This window comes from Oryctolagus cuniculus, chromosome 2 (assembly GCF_964237555.1).
Source record: "Oryctolagus cuniculus chromosome 2, mOryCun1.1, whole genome shotgun sequence".
Lineage (NCBI taxonomy): Eukaryota > Metazoa > Chordata > Mammalia > Lagomorpha > Leporidae > Oryctolagus > Oryctolagus cuniculus.
In genome coordinates this window covers 36,682,282-36,699,899 of record NC_091433.1, presented here as the reverse complement: position 1 = coordinate 36,699,899, position 17,618 = coordinate 36,682,282, and the positions used below count along the sequence as shown (strand labels likewise).

The window sequence follows — 17,618 nt, the reverse complement described above, 5'->3', positions numbered from 1 at the left end:
ATACCATCTACAATTAATGCCTAAATCTCCTGTTGTTAGGTAGGAAGTGAGATATGAGCTTATGTGTGTGTGACAAAGGCCTAAGAAGACATCTATGTCCAGCATATGCAACTCAAAGTCATCCTGATAACATTTCAGGGACAGCTTAGTATTTGCATCCTGCCTTGCCCCTTCTACCCAATAACCTGCCAGGTGGGGGTCCCCACCCCTTCTGCCTGATAATCTTCAGGTGCAGTCCAGCATCTACATTTCAAATATCTTGCTCCGGATCCTGATCCTCCAGGGGGTCCTGCCCATCCTTCCTCTAACTGGGGCGATGCCAGCCAGGCTTCCTCCTGTCTGATAACTTCAGGGGGGAAAACTCAGGAATTTTTTGTATTTACATCCAAAAAGTCCCTGTTCCAGGAGGAGCAGAGGTGGGGAGGCAAGACCCATCCCCTTAAAAACCCCCAGCCTCAACTGGACTGCACGTTCAGCCCTCTGCCTCTATGCTGAGCCACCCACCTGATCTGGCCAGATGTACTCCCTCCACTCAAACATGTAACCCTGCTCTTCCCCAGTCTGAGCAACTGGGCTCTCTCTCTCAGGTTCTGTCTGGAGAGATGCCCATCCGTTCTTACAGATGTCCCTGTTCTAATAAACCTTGCTATTTGCTTTCCATTTACTCTCTGTCTCACACCTGAATTCTTTCTTGCACAAAGACAAGGACCCTGCCATTCTCCGGTAACACTGTCACTTTATTAAGCACAATTAGATATTAGAAGAAATTAAAGTGATAACATTATAGTTCTTTTTAAGATTTTTCTATTTAGTTCAAATAGTGATTAGTATATTTTATATTATTTGCATTATCTCTCTGGATTATAGATTAGAAGATTCCTGGTATTAGACAAATATCAAAGGTACTAGTGAGAAAAGTGTTAGCAAACTTAGGCAACAATAAACTCCAAAAATAATTCAGATATTGTATGATTCCATTTTGCTGTCAATACATGTTTATGGCATGCAGATTTTGAGCCTTCCAGGAAGTTCTAGCTCTACTGAGCAGCACTGACATTCCCAGTATCAGAGGAGTGCAGGAATTGGGGTTTAATTTTTATTCCAGGCCGTTGCCACTCATGAAGAAGGGAATTCCTAATGCTGGCATATACAAACTGAATGTTATCCAGAAGGTCAGGGAGTGAACACACACATAGACACACACATGCACACAGGGAGGAAATGGGCAAGAAGGGGAAAAGGGCTGAAGGAGGGGAGGTAGAGGGATGGACAGCACCTCAGTGCCTCCTCCACTGCTGGTCTCCGATGAAAGAAAAAAAAAGCTCTTTCATTGTCAGCCTCTTTTACGAGGTTAGATGGGGAGTGGCTATTCCCAGGGCACCTCCCCCACCAGTGAAGTAGTTTGATGGACAAATAGGAAGATAGAATTTAAGGGGATGGGGGCGTGTGGGTGTGACTTCCAGCTCCATAGTCCCAACCTAGCTTCCTGCCTTAGTCCATATATTCTGGAGATAAAAATGAATACATAGAATATTGTTCAGTAACTGGATTATAAAGAAAGTAGCCTCCAGTATCTGAAATTGCATGTCACAATCATACTTATGTTGCTATTTAAAAAATACTATACAAAAGTTTTTTGTTTGTTTTTAATTTGAGAGGCGGAGAGAGAGACAGACAAGTAGACAGAAAGCTCTCAAACACTGGGATAGTTAAGGGACCTCTCCTGGATGACGTAACATTTGGGCCAAACTTATTGATTCGAATATTCTGAAAATTAATTATATTTTTCTTTCCTCATAGTAAGGCATGCTACAATGTTTCTTAGCCAGAAAACAAAAAAAAATGACAGAAAATATATTGATAATTTTGTCTCTGGGTAAAATCTAAGCATACAGAGGAAACAAAAACTCAAAGCAAACATGTGAACTTCACAGCAATAACATGACATCTGGTCTTCCAGGAAAACACCTTAACTTTTATACTGTGCTCCTTCTAGAATCTTTAGTCATCAGATGCACACTAATATGCACAACATAAATCAAAACAACCAGCAATTCATAAGCAAAAAAATTTGAAATTATTTTCCAGTAGTCTTAACATCTTTCATTCATTTTGATAAATCATTGCACCATACCATAATTTATTATTATTATGCAAGCATTTTGCTTCCTAACTGATTAGCATGCCTCTATTTTGGATATGTAGATATCATTTATACTGATAATCTTCTAACAAGGTGGCCAGGTGACAAAAATATAGAGAATAAAGGTTAATGACTTAAAGGCACAGTGTGCTAAATGAGGCTTGTGCCATGCAGCCAATCCATATGCATTTTCTTCTGGATATCAATAAATATTAACACTAGGCTCCAATTCTAACACAAATAAGCAATGCTTTGCAAGCATCATATATTCTCCTGTGAAAGTTATATTCCTGTGCAAAGTCACCTTGCTACCAAATTGTGCATTTTGAACTTCCCAGTGTGTTCTCTGCTAGGTTTAATGAGAGAATTCAGAAAGTACAGAATAGGGCCAAGCCAGCCCAAACATTCTCATCAGAAGGAGTGTTCTTACTTTTCCTAGAGGAATTGCATTGTGAGACATGGATACTTTGCTACAGTCAATAAAATTTTTCTCCTGAGCGAGTAGAATTACAATAGCTTCTCAAAGAATTCCCAAGGAGGCCAGTGGTCCTCTGAAGAGCAGTGCTTCGTGATAGAAATCCATTACAATCATTTTTGCAGTAAAGCAAAAGTCTGCTGCAACAGTCTGTTCAGTGAGACTGTCTTTCTAAATGAGGAAGCTATGGGACTGTTTCACCTTTGCAAAGAGCAGCATATTTTCCAAAGTAATTTATTGCCCAAACATGGCCTGTGTAAGAAATGCTAGTACCTAAGCAATACTGGCTGCTGACGAGCCTGAAGGCTGGTGAAGGTGATGACGAATAACCTTGAGCATATTGGGAACAATGCCCCCGGTGACTGTCACAGCCACAGAAGTTAGCTAATGCTTCTCAGCCAACGTTCACTTCACATGCGTTCAAGGTTGGCAGATGCGCCCTATTCCCTCTGTCATTCTTCCTGATGCCTCCTGCCTCCTGAATGCTTGCAACCCGGAGAACCACCCCTTTCCTACCTGCACACTTCTGCTACCAGCAAATAAACAGACACTCTAAGAGTGGTGCTCTTTCTTCCCCAATCCATTAACATACAACTGCACTTATAAGTATACTTATCTAAATAACGTATTCATTATAATGAAATACAATAGCTTTTGATGCCTAAATATTATGTAGATGAATTCAATATAAAAGTAAAGGGAAAGGAAGCTATTTATTCTATGAAACCAAGTTCAATGCCTTGAAAATCATTTTAGAAGTCAAGTACCATGAAAAACTTACCATCAAATTAATTGTGAACGAAGCAACTACTATTGTTCAGGAGAAATGACCACAAAATCTAAAACTGTGTCACATTCAGATCACTTGTTGAAAGGGTCTTTAAGTTTTCATTTCACTTTGAAGAAGCTAGATTGGCATCTCTACTTTGTGTCTTTTGTACAAAACACTAGGCAATAATTCTCAGAGACCTGAGAATGACAAAAATATTAGAAAATATTCCTCCACAGATGGAGGAATAGCCTAGTGAGCCTTGGCACCGGCCTGCATTGTAGTTTTCAATGTTTAAATATTACCAAATCTTGTAAAAGTGTATTACGTTTTCACATTTTCTGATATTATTGCAATTATATTACTTTATTTTCTAATTGTCACTTGCATATTACGTCTATAATTCTAGTAGAATGACTTTGAATCTAACAATTTTGCTAGCTTTGTTTCCTAGTTCAGTAGTTTATAGATTCCTTTAGATTTTCTACATCCTAACAACATTATTTACAAATAATGAGCTTAATTTTTTCTAATTTATTAATAGAAATTAATAGAAATAATGAAATTGAGGGACCAGTGCCGTGGCTCACTTGGTTAATCCTCCACCTGCAGTGCCAGCATCCCATATGGGCACCAGGTTCTAGTCCCGGTTACTCCTCTTCCAGTCCAGCTCTCTGCTGTGGCTGGGGAGGGCAGTGGAGGATGGCCCAAGTTCTTGGGCTCCTGTACCCGCATGGGAGACCAGGAGGCTCCGGGCTTCAGATCAGTGCAGCACTAGCCATGGCGGCCATTTGAGGGGTGAACCAACGGAAAGAAGACCTTTCTCTCTGTCTCTCTCTCTCACTGTTTAACTCTATTTGTCAAATAAATAAATTAAAAAAAAAAGAAATAATGAAATTGAACATTCATTTATTGTTCTTGATAGTATTGGAAAGTATTCAATATTTTTTCATTAACTATAATGTTTTATATTCAAAGAATGCCTTTCTATTTCTAATCTGAATGTTCATTTCTGTTCTAGCAGTTCAATACTAATAGATAGGAAACCACGGATTGATTTTCAGCATTCTAAGGGAAAGTTTGCTTTGTTTAATTTCTCTTAGAGCTAACATGTAGACTTTATTATTTGGTCTTACTCTAACGAAGGGACCCTTTGAGATTCCAAGGAAACTGCAAACTCTGCCTTCACACTATGGGCATCGCTGAAATCTCTAATTAACTCTTTGGCCTCTTGGGCACATCCTTCCTGAGCATAGATAGGTTGGGAGTCAATCGCACAACTTTTCTGTGACCTCAGGCTTCTATACATGCTATTCTTTCAGGGGTGGGGAATGTGCAGCTCACCAGACGTAAAGGGTCTGTGAAATCATCTGGTTGGGCCCCACCAAGGCAATTTCAGGTGGTATTCAAATTCAAGAAATCTACAGGGGGCTCTTTTAAGTTGATAATTTTATATGGTCCATGAATGATGTTATAAATATGCAAATGGTCCTTGGTAGAAAGAAGTTTCCCCAGCCCTGCTACTTAAAGCACTACCCCTTGCTCTTTGACTAACTGGTTTTCAAATACCCTTCATGTCTCAGGTTAAATATCAGTTGCTCATCAAAGTCTTTTCTAACCATTTTCTAACTCATGTCAGTTGGTTCCTGATCTGCATTCCCATGGCTTACTGTGCAGCTCTTGTGGTGTAGATAGGGCATATCTGCTGATATTAATTTGTTGAATGCATTGCTAGTGTTACCCACCATGTGTTCAAACTACAGAGTCCTTGTGTCCTGTGCAGGAGTATAATGAAGACTCACCTTTCTGAAAGCACTTATAGTGACAAAGGCAAAAAGCAAATATTTAATAAATAACTCCAAGCAAGTCTCTGGCAGCATTTGTGTTACCCCCTCTCCAGAAGAAAAAAATTGATTTGATAGCATTAATGATTGATCATTAAGATCAATTTCAAGACTGTTCTGCAGCTTTAAAATAAGTCCTGAGGCTTGTAAGTATAATTATGATCATTGTTTTCCCCCAGAGAGCTCTCCCCATCCCTACAGCTGAACCACATAGACATGGGTTATGCATCCAAAGAACTGCATTAATTCACTCTTGATCATGGGGTGGCATTATAAAAGGTATATTTTGTCTTTTCTTTAGAAAATCAAACACACTTAGGAAATCAGACTTTGTATATCTTTGGGTGGTATTTGGATACTCACTTCAAATTGCAAATCAGGGTCTAGCACAGGGCTTGGCACATAATAATTGTTAAGTCAACATTTATTTAATATATCAGTGAAAATGGTCACAGCAAAAATTCAAAATAAAAATCATTATAATAAACAAAGTTTATTGTTTAAAACATAAACATGATTTAAAAAAAACATATAAACCAAGTTATTGCCTTTGGTTAATAAAAACAGAGATTTCTTGGTAAAAACTAACCAGCACAGTTCTTACAACGCTGAAGGCCATTCTCATTGCAAGCTGTACACTTCAGGGCTTTGAAAGAGTCGGTAAAGCAGTTTCGAAACACTGACATCTTGCTCCCATGGCACATGGAGCAGGGAAGGAAACCAAAGCCTCCACAAGTGGGACACTCGTGTGGATGCTGCACTCTCTGTGTGGGGCGGCAGGGGAACAAGAGAGAGAGAAAAGGCGTCAGCACGAACAGCTCCATCAGTCTTGCCGTCTTTCTGTACAGTGAGCGAGCATAAAGAAATACTGACATGATATGGCTACTCACTTGAAATCTCCTGCCATCGATATGCATCAGATCCAGGGGGAAAAAGAGGTAAGGTTCTCCCTCACTGCACTACTTAGGGCCATCTGCAGCACCAGCTTGGGATGTAAAGCCTGGTAAATCTTAGGCCAAAAAGCAAATATCTTGAAGAAAATCTTTGACATGAAAACACATATTTTTAAAGCAAATAATTCAGGAGTTAGTTATTTACATTAAAGGGAAGCAATTTAACTTTTCCTTTAGTATCTTTTAGCAGTGTTATGTCTTTGTTTACAGAATAGTCTCACTAATAGCGAGCCAGTAAAGCCAGAAAACTAAAAGCAGAAATGTGGAGGAGCCACTATGAATTGAAGATCCATTGTTATATTGTGAACTTAAATAATACTTAATGGTTTCTAAGATTTTTAAATGCATTATCAGGTAGAATCTTCCACCATTTCACAGTTCCACACATACAGGCGTCTTTTTCAATGAAGACATAATTCAAGCAACATTATTCTCATTATGCATTTAGGAAAACAGGCATAGAAATCTTGAGACATCTACAGAAATCCATAATCTTCCCACAGAAGCTATCAACCTTTCTGTCTTGAATAAATATAAAGTAACTCTAATAGTAGATTGAAAATAACTAGGCAGTTTCTTAAGAATCAGGTTTAGAAAATCAGTTATCCACATTTCTATTTGCTTTTTTGAGCATGTAACCTTTGCTGGAGCCCAGTAGTGCCATCTATCGGGCTAAGGGAGACCTGGAGCCATTTACAGAATGAACAAAAAGAGAAAAGGAGTGACTACATCAAGCCAGCTTAAATGGCAGCAATCTTCGGAAAGAATAATTCTAAAATAAGGTCAGGAAATGTGCTCTATATACACATAAATTTAAATACACACATACACAGTAGAACAGTGAAATACACTCTCAGACAAAGACAATTAATATACTTCCACATCCACCTATAAGGCTTTGCTCTGGAGATGCAAAGATTTCCAAAAATGTATAATTGAAAAGAACTGGATGAAGAGGATTTAACCCACCATTTCCCTAACACATGAGAACTTTTCTCCTGGAAATAAATATAATTCTCTAGTAACTGGAAACTTATGGAATATACTTTGGGAAACAAATATTAAGGACATGATTGCTTTAAAATGTATATATTTCCAAACCACTTTCAGATAGGAAAAAATTAAGTGGAAACATACCCTGTGGTGAAAAATGTATACTTCAACAGTACAGTATAAAAATAATTCAGTAATGTTCTGATAAATTTTAGAAAACAATATGATAGGCCAGCGCCGTGGCTCAGTAGGCTAATCTTCCACCTTGCGGCGCCGGCACACCGGGTTCTAGTCCTGGTCGGGGCGCCGGATTCTGTCCTGGTTGCCCCTCTTCCAGGCCAGCTCTCTGCTGTGGCCAGGGAAGGCAGTGGAGGATGGCCCAAGTGTTTGGGCCCTGCACCCCATGGGAGACCAGGATAAACACCTGGCTCCTGCCATCGGATCAGCGTGGTGCGCTGGCCGCAGCACGCCAGCCGCGGCAGCCATTGGAGGGTGAACCAATGGCAAAGGAAGACCTTTCTCTCTGTCTCTCTCTCTCTCACTGTCCACTCTGTCAAAAAAAAAAAAACAATATGATAATATAAATAGATCCTTGACATTCACCATAGCTATGTCAGAAGGTTGTATTAACACATTTAATGACTTAGATAACAAGTACACCAACTGGTCAGAAAAGATTTTGGGCTGGCCTAGAAGCTAGAGCAAAGACCTGCAGAGCCCCTGAATGCAGGGCTTCATTTGTTAGTGGTGAATTGTGAATAGATCTGTGTACTTAGTATATTAGGTTTATCAACTTTTTTTTTGCAAATAAAAATAAAGGTTGGTCATCTAAATTTGAATTTAAGATAGATCGCAGATATTTTCTGTGTAAATGTGTGCCAAATACTGCATGAGGCACACTTAAACTTGTAAAGTTATTTGCAATTTATTTGAAATATAAATGCAAGTAGACATCCTATATTTCATCTGGCAAACCTAGAGAGTAGAAACTGTCAGAAGAGAGGAGAGGTCTGTGGTCATCTTGCGATGACAGCTATTTACCAATCAGTATAATTTTTCTATATCTTAAAAGCCAGAAAAACATGTACCAATAATTTTAATAATCAGTACAACTGTACCAGTGCACACTGGATGAAAATCAACTCCTGGTTCTTAGGTTCCTTCTGCGTCTATTTCACACTAGACAGCAGGCTGTTCACACACAGAATTTAAAATGGTACTCAAACAATTGAAGAACATATTTTTCATGATGTGCCTACAATATGACTTGTAAGATTGTTTTCCAAAGGCCAAAATACCAAATAGTAAATCCACTAATAGCCAGAGTTTACTGTTTCTTCGTAGTTTATCTGAAAGTCAGAAATTTATTTTCTCAAATAAAAATAATATACAAAGAACTGAGTTCTCATAATCCATGCAATGGGATGATGAGATCTGTCTTTTCTCAAAGGCTTGTTGAGAGAATGCTCAACAACAGTGAATTAGTTCTTGTAAAACGAATAGGACATTACCTGGCACACAGCAGGAAGTTAATGTCAGTCTTTATTTCATTAATAAATTTCTAGCTGAAGGTGTTTCTCTTAGCTGCTACCTTAAGGGAAATTGCTTGTGGTCACATGATACAATCATTTTCTAATGTTTTCAAAGTAATGTTATTTAAACACATATTCTATATTTAGCCTTCTGGTTCACATTCTTACCACTGTGAGAAAGGGAAAGTAAATACGTTTCAACTCATGTGCTAAGTTTGACATCCTGGGCCACAATGTTGGAAAAATCCTGAGGTCAGTTTGATTTTGCAGAAAAACTAGCTATTTCAATCACAGACGCCGGAAAGGAGAGGGATGACTTCTGTAGCATATGCTGTCCATTCCTATGCATGCATGGTTTACAATGAGGAAACAAAGCCTCTTAATGCTTTTTCTGCCACAATAGTAGTTTTCAACTTTTATTTGCATTCATTTTTTTTTTCCTAAATGATACATTTATGGGATTCCCAAGCATAGAATAATTAGCATAGAATAATTAAAAGGATAAATTAAATAATAATTTATTTTATGTTATTAATTTAAATTATTTATTTAAATAATTAAAAGGATAAAAGCCAAAGTGAAAATCACTTCAGATGGGATGGTTCTGGAGGACATCCATCAAAGCTTTCCTGTGCCACACCAATTTTCAGGAATCCCATAGCACAATTCATGACATTTGTTCTTCTAATAAAAACACATAATCCGATCATTCCTATCCACCTCCTTCAGAGATCACTTTTGTTATACTGTAACTATGGTTTTGACTTATCATGTTCCTTGTTTTTTTTAATTAATTAAATAATTTAATTATTTATTTTTTGACAGGCAGAGTAGATAGTGAGAGAGAGAGAGACAGAGAGAAAGGTCTTCCTTTTGCCGTTGGTTCACCTTCCAATGGCCGCCGCAGCTAGCATGCTGCGGCCGGCACACCGCGCTGATCCGATGGCAGGAGCCAGGTACTTATCCTGGTCTCCCATGGGGTGCAGGGCCCAAGCACTTGGGCCATCCTCCACTGCACTCCCTGGCCACAGCAGAGAGCTGGCCTGGAAGAGGGGCAACCGGGACAGAATCCGGCGCCCCGACCGGGACTAGAACCCGGTGTGCCAGCGCCACAAGGCAGAGGATTAGCCTAGTGAGCCGCGGTGCCGGCCTTCTCCTGGTCTCCCATGGGTGCAGGGCCCAAGCAGTTGGGCCATCCTCCACTGCACTCCCAGGCCATAGCAGAGAGCTGGCCTGGAAGAGGGACAACTGGACAGAATCCGGCACCCCAACCGGGACTAGAACCCGGTGTGCCGGCGCTGCAGGTGGAGGATTAGCCTATTGAGCCGTGGCGCCGGCCTTATCATGTTCCTTGTAAAGAGAACAAGCTGCTGTATAAGAAATTATCCTGAGTCCTAAGAAGTCCAGCACTTTAGTAAATAGTTTTGCCATTATGGTATGGTGGAAAAACAGCTACGAAATTACCCAAAGAACTCTGACAACATTTCAGACGGAAGGAAGGAGGAATAAATGAGGTTGACAGTAATTCATTTCTTTTATCAACAAAAGACTTCTGCTTTCAGTCAAATGTCTGACAACATAAACTTTGGCTTTCAAGCAAGTAAGGGATTTGGGTAGCTTTTCAGGGACCTGGTTGCCACCAAAATGAGAGCATATGCAAGACTTGTTCAAGAAAACACATAGTAGTAAATCTATAGACTGTTCATATGTGAATGGTGGCTTCAGTTGACACAAGCCCCTGAATTAGGGTGGAATTAAACAAAAAAGAAGTGAGAAATCATCTACCCTTTAAACTCTTTCTGATCATATATTCTTGGTGAGGTACTTTTTAAAAAATAGGAGGTGATACCTTTTCATTTATTTATTCTTTCTACAAATACTCATGAATGTCAATTAGCTTAGCACCATGCAAGGCACTAAAGATACAACAGGAAATTGGACTCATTCTTGTTCTTCTGATAGTAGCTGTCAGCCCCATCCTTATGTTTATGAATATGCCCATTCCACACTGCAATCATCTAAATTAAAGTATACAAACAAGGACTCCTGAAGTTTCAAAATAAAGATCAACAGAACAAAGATACAAAATATTCTGAGGACAGAGTTGATAAGTGATTGTCAAATAGAATTTCTTTGTAACACACATTATATTTAAATTGTAACACAAACTCAAATTTCAGGAATTTATAACATTTATCCCAGATTATCTAATATAGAAACATGAGGCTAAGATAAAGTGTCTTTGTGTGTTTTACAAGATCAAGAAATGAAGCACTTATTATTGTGAGGCTCAGACAATCTAATCCTATTCTGGTACAGCTTCAAAGTCTCCTAAATAACGTACTAACAGAAGTAATCTACTGGAGTCTCTGAGAATATAAACCTTATCCACACTGTCTATGATAGAGAGGTCTCCACATTAACAAACTGTCAAAGGGCACACACTTGGCATATGATCCATCTCTGAATGATTCACCTCTTCCTGTGTATTTTGTTTTAAACTAGATTTAACAGTTTAATTCAGAAAATGCTCGTCAAATGCCTGCTAACCACCTCTCTGCCTGATCAAGCTGCTATGAAAATAAACAGAATCTTTTCTGATCTTCAGAACATTTCCAACATCATCCTCAATTTGCAGAGCTGGAAAAGAAACCACCAAACAAAATACAGACACAGAAAAAATATGCAGTTAATAATCTTGAAGTTGCATGCCTGAATGCAGGAGTCTGATGCATGACATACATGGGGTGGACTAACATAAATACTTAAATAAATATGTATTTCTCAGAGAGGCAGATGACACCACTCGACTTGCAAGTGAGTAGGAGGTGATCAACTGTAGCAGCTTCTTAACATGTGTGTCCACTCCCACTTGAAGGGCCCATTGCCCACCACTGAGAGGTTCAGGACAGACTTGGACAGCTCCAATTCCTTGAACAGACAGCCTGTGCCATTGCCAGCACCCTCAGTGCGTTGTTGGGAATCATTCCTCTGTTCTTTAGTTATAACAAATAAGTGTTCATCAGGAGAGAATCAGACTAAATATATCTCATGTACTTTCAAGAAAAGAGAGAGCAAATGGATACTATATTGGCAATTTCTATAGAAATGATAACAAAACTATTTGCTTATATTTTTTAAAAATGCCAGGAAAATATTATTAAACTCTCCTCTGCAATCCAAAATCTTTAATCCAGGGTATGGTAGGACCAGTGGAATGTTAATACCACTCAGTATTTCCCTGGCTCTCTCCATGTGGACACCGACAGGGTCAACTACCTGTCTTGGCTGTCACCTTTGGGGCATCATTAGATGCCTCTTTGCTTCTATTCTCTAACTTGTTGATTAAGATAAACAAACACATAAATGTATAAATAAAGACATTTTACTAAAAAGTGTTTTTATTCATTCATTTCACTACACAAAGTAGTGATTTTTTCTTCCTTTTCATCGCTTAACTGCTTAACTCCTCCAAAATACCTTGTTTCAAAGATGATTCATTTATCTGTCCACTCAATATTCAAGGGCCTATTGTATGCCAATCCATATTCTATGAACTAGAGAGATAAATAATAAAATAGATGAGAACCTGCCTTCACATAGAGCTTATATTTTAGGAGGATAACTTGTAACTATAATTTTTGGAACAGAAATACCATTGGTATGGCTGGCCCTTGCCACCATAATAACTAAACCCTTCACTTGCTTATACAGCCTTTAGTCAGTTTCTCATGTTTGAAACCACTGAAAATATTCATCAACAAGTCAGACCCATTCATCTTCCCAAAACAATTTTTATTTGGGCAGGACATACACTATGATTTTTGAGCCAGAAAATTTGAAATTATTTGTTGAATCCATGTTTGTCGGCCCAATCACAAATATTAAGCCTCTTTTCTCACCATCACTTTGGATAACTGCTAAAAACTGGGACCTGAATTACAAAGACCAGGGTAGGTCACAGACCGCCTTGTAATATTCAAGGAACCACAAACTAAACTTAATAGGATCTATCTTGTTTCTCTCGAAAGTTATTACCTTTTGCCCATCTTCTAGGACGCCCCTCTAGTAATAAAATCTGACCTATTCCCTGAACCTAATGCTCTGAATACTTTCAATAAACTTCTCATCCAGGCCTTGAATCCTGTAGCAATACAGCTGTAATTCCCAGATACCTACATGCCATTTAATATAACAGTCATGGCCTCATAGGTGCATGGATAACACTGTGGCCTTTTAAGTCAAGCTGATTAGAATCATGAATTAAATACTAAAATATATAAGATCTTATTTTAGAAATATTTATTTATTATTTGAAAGGCAGAGGCAGCAGAGAGAGAGATGCTGGTTCACTCCTCAATTGGCCGCAATGGCCAGAGCTGCGCCAATCCAAAGCCAGGAGCTTCTTCTGGGTCTCCCAAGCAGGTGCAGGGGCCCAAACACTTGAGCCATGTTCTACTGTTTCCCAGGTCATAGCATATATCTGGATCAGAAGTAGAGCATCCAGGACTTGAACCAGTACTCATATGGAATGTCAGCACTGCATTGTCTTGCCCTCTATGCCACAGTGCCAGACCCCTATACGGTCTTGAATAAATAAGTTAATCTCTTGGTGCCTCCATTCCATTGTTGGTAAAATGTGGTTGGATAACAATAGAACCTTTACCCACTTTGTTTTGTTCTCTCAGTGCTTCTCCAGAGCCAGTATGTTTACCTGGTTAGTTATTCTGAAGCTTAAGCCTTTCCCAGGCAGAGGTCTGGGCTGTCTTGGATGGCTGCTGAGTCTCTGCCAGTTTATTATATGGGCAAAGCAGTACAACAGAGTTATAGCACCTGAGAGCCTCTGTAACAGTAGAAACCACTACCACACACTGCTTTTGAACATTGGAAATAGCCTTTATGTCATCTATACGATTGAAACAAACCTAATGAAGAGAAAAATGTCTTTCTGAGGTTTATTGAGCTGAAGAAGAGAAAGAGGTTATGTTAAGCATGGTGGTGTTAATGAAATTGCAGGATTAAAGAGTTATAAACTCAAAAGAATAAAAGCCTAAAATGGCTAAGTCAATCACCAATCCATAAAAAGAAAAGTAAGGACAGACATTCACACTATAAGATTCTAAAAGAGGCTTTTAGACGTTAGAAATAAATGCAGCACAATATTGATGCAACAAGGAAAATCTAGATCAATGAAACTAACTGGAAAGCTTAAAGAAAGACCCAAGTATGCATGAGCTTTTATTATAATGTAAAATTGGCACAATAAAAATAGTAGATTAGTTATTAGATGTGGTGAAGAACTAGCTCCCTCTATTTCCGAAAGCAGAAGAACACCTACAGATTAAAGACCGGGATGTAAAAAATTACAAAGCTAAGGGCTGGCGCCGTGGCTTACTCCGCCTGCGGTACCGGCATCCCATATGGGCGCCGGGTTCTAGTCCCAGCTGTTTCTCTTCCAGTCCAGCTCTCTGCTGTGGCCTGGGAGGGCAGTGGAGGATGGTCTAAGTGCTTGGGCGCCTGCACCCACATGGGAGACCAGGAGGAAGTACCTGGCTCCTGGCTTCAGATCGGCACAGTGCCAGCTGTGGCAGCCATTTGGGGAGTGAACAAATGGAAGGAAGACCTTTCTCTGTCTCTCTCTCTCACTGTCTATAACTCTACCTGTCAAATAAAAAAAATTACAAAGCTAAAAGAAAACATAGGATAATATCTTTAAGATCTGAAGATAGGAGGGTAGTCCATAAGTAAAAGTTCAAAAGCACAACAAAATGAAAAAAAAAAAAATCATGGCTTTGATTACATAATAATAGTTGGTTTCTGTTAGATGAAGTCCACTATGAAAGAAATTAAAAGTGGAAAAGTAAGTATAGAAAATAATTAAACACACTAGAAATTAACTTGAAAAATAGAATGATTGAATGGGCAATTCCTAATTTCTAATGTTCAAGTTTGAGAATAACCAATTTACAGAAGAGGAAATCTATAGCTCCTAACTAGTATAATATCAGGTGGCCAAACTCAGTGGTAATCAGAAAAAAATCCAAATTAAAATAATAAAGTGGTATATTTTAATTCCTACTACTCTGGGGAAAAATTAGAAAAAATTAGAGAACAGGACAAAGTAGCTACTGTCAGGAATATGGAAGTATAAGAAACATGGTGCTTCAAGACAGTTGACCTAGAAAACTAGGTATATGTCTAAGCTATGATACCGCAATTTCTAGTCTCAGAGAACTCCACTAGAGACAGCACTGATGGCTGTTCCTTGCAGCACTGAGAGAGTTATCATACACAACAGTGCCCATCAGTGGGAAAAGAGGTAGACAAGGAAGAGTGAGCACTCTATAGCTGCCCTGCCCTAAACAGGAACGACCAGCCACATGTGACTATTTAAATTTAAATAAAGCTTAAAATTGGGTCCTCAACCACACTTAAAGGCATATTTAACATTCTCAATAATCATAAGCAGCCAATGGCTACTACTTTGCAGAGTACATATATAAAACATTTCCATTATCAAAGTCCTAATGGACAGTGTGGCCATAAGATGTATGCAGCAGTTAGAAGAATGGATTAAATGTTTGAAAAGCAAAACAGATGGTTCATAAAAACATATGCCAAGTGAAAACATTTCAAAACAAAATTATATTACATAACACAATTTATAAAATATTAAAATGTTGGCAGAAAATAACACTAACAAGCAAGATAATTGTTTAAATACAAGGATGTCATTCACCTAAATTAATGGTTCATGGGGTTGTGGTAGCCTATAGAAACAAAAGGAGGAGGTTTCCAAGATGGCAGAATAGGGAGGGAGCTTAGTGCTCTAGGTTGTGGAAGATAGTTTAAAAAAAGTGGACAGAGTGCAATCATAGGGAAGAGTTAGGGATAAAACTGCAGTGGAAATTCCACAGAAGGAAGAGGGGCACTGTGCCTGTGTGAAGAATGTTGACTCACAGCATGAGCACAGGCACAACACAGGACCCCAGCAGCTAAGAACCTCAGCACCAGCTTGGGAGAGTGAGGTGAAACCAGACTGCAGCTGCCCAAGGCACTGGCAATAGAACTGTGGGGAAAGCCTGGCATAAGTCTGGCCTAGAGCCCTGTGGGGCAGGGTACCTGCCAATCAAGAGGAAAAAGGGGGCATGTTTCTCTCTCCCTGTCCTCCCAGATACAGCACCTTGCAACTGGCTGAGAGAGGATGGGTGCCATTTTGGAGATGCGCAACAGCTGTGCCACCTTGTGGATACGTGTCCAGCAACCAGCTGAGAGGAGACACCTGAATCTGGTTTTGAGGACTGATAGGAGGCTGGGCACCCACATAGAACTGTGAGGTGCCCCCAGCCTTCCAACACATCATAGGCTCCAGGGCTCAGGATGCCTGGGCGAGCACCCAGAGGCAGTTGGATATGGGAGCGTCTTTGCATCTCTGGGATGGGATTGGACTTGTGGGGCGGAGTAGATCCTCTACGCCCCATGACTGTGGCAGTGTTCTATGCTGGAACTGTGGAAATATTGTGGCTGTCGGGGGAGGGTGTGAAGTGTGTGGCTGGGTCTGTGAGATGTCACTGTGGGTGGCTCTGCACACTTGGGGCTCCCTTAGTGCAGCAGGATCTGTGCCCACACTGAGGACTAGATGAGTCTTTTGTGTGGTTCCTTTGGCAGCACAGATGAGTACTGCACCAATTGTGGGCTAGCATCTGAGCACTGACTGCCTTGGAAGAGAGGAAGCGAGGGTGTGACTAAGCCAAGACAGATGATCAAACCCTCCCCACTGATAAAAAGAAAAAAAGGAGATCTATCACATGCAACTTGGGTGTCACACTAGATACTTGCCCCAAACTGCAGCACTGATTTTAGCTCCCTGTCCACACCCAGCACATGCCTCAGGGTGTTCACTGAAAGAGCAGACACTCTATCAAACCACAGAGCCATAGTACAAAGATAAAAGCCATCAGAGGAAAAAAAAAAAAAAAGCAACAAGAATTTCCACAAATGCCTAAAATAAATCCAGAAATTCTAGAACAAGAGTAAGGAAGATAACATGATACCCCCAAAGGAACACAACAAAACTTGAATATTAGAATGTGAAGATGAAGAGATTGATGAAATGCTGGAAAAAGAATTCAAAAGATTACTCATAGGATTACTCAGAAGAAATCAGAAACAAATCTACAAATTAAAGAAATCCACACATGACATGAATGAAAATTCCCATGAAACTGAGATTTTAAAGAGAAATCATAATGAAAGATTAGAAATGAAAAATTCAATAGATCAAATAAAAAAAGGTGGTAGAAAGCCTTAACAACAGATTGGTGAGCCAGAAGAAAGAATATCTGAGCTAGAGGACAAATCTCTGGAAATTTTACAGTCAGACCAAAAACAAGAAGATGGAGGAGGAGAAATTAGAAAACTAGGGCCGGCGCCGCGGCTCACTAGGCTAATCCTCCGCCTAGCGGCGCCGGCACACCAGGTTCTAGTCCCGGTTGGGGCGCCGGATTCTGTCCCGGTTGCCCTTCTTCCAAGCCAGCCCTCTGCTATGGCCCAGGAGTGCAGTGGAGGATGGCCCAGGTGCTTGGGCCCTGCACCCCATGGGAGACCAGGAAAAGCACCTGGCTCCTGGCTCCTGCCATCGGATCAGTGCGGTGCGCCGGCCGCGGCGGCCATTGGAGGGTGAACCAACGGCAAAGGAAGACCTTTCTCTCTGTCTCTCTCTCTCACTGTCCACTCTGTCTGTCAAAAAAAAAAAGAAAAAGAAAACTAATAGTATTGGAGTTCTATGGGAAACTATCAAACAACCCAACATATGGGTCTTAGGAGTTCCTGAAGGCATGGGAAGAGAGAATAGATTAGAAGACATTTTTAGTGAAGTAATTACAGTAAACTTCCCTAATTGGGAGAAA

The 17,618-nt window shown here is 39.9% G+C and overlaps 1 protein-coding gene across 1 annotated transcript in view; it reads right to left on the bottom strand.

Moving 5' to 3' along the window:
* Positions 1-5,637: 5,637 nt before the first annotated feature.
* The window catches only part of GRXCR1 (glutaredoxin and cysteine rich domain containing 1), a 138,616-nt gene continuing 126,635 nt past the window's right edge, over positions 5,638-17,618 (bottom strand). The window contains exon 4 of the mRNA XM_008248370.4: positions 5,638-5,995. Within this exon, the coding sequence (XP_008246592.1) occupies positions 5,816-5,995 (180 nt within the window). The 3' untranslated portion in view covers positions 5,638-5,815. The remainder of the gene's footprint in view (positions 5,996-17,618) is intronic.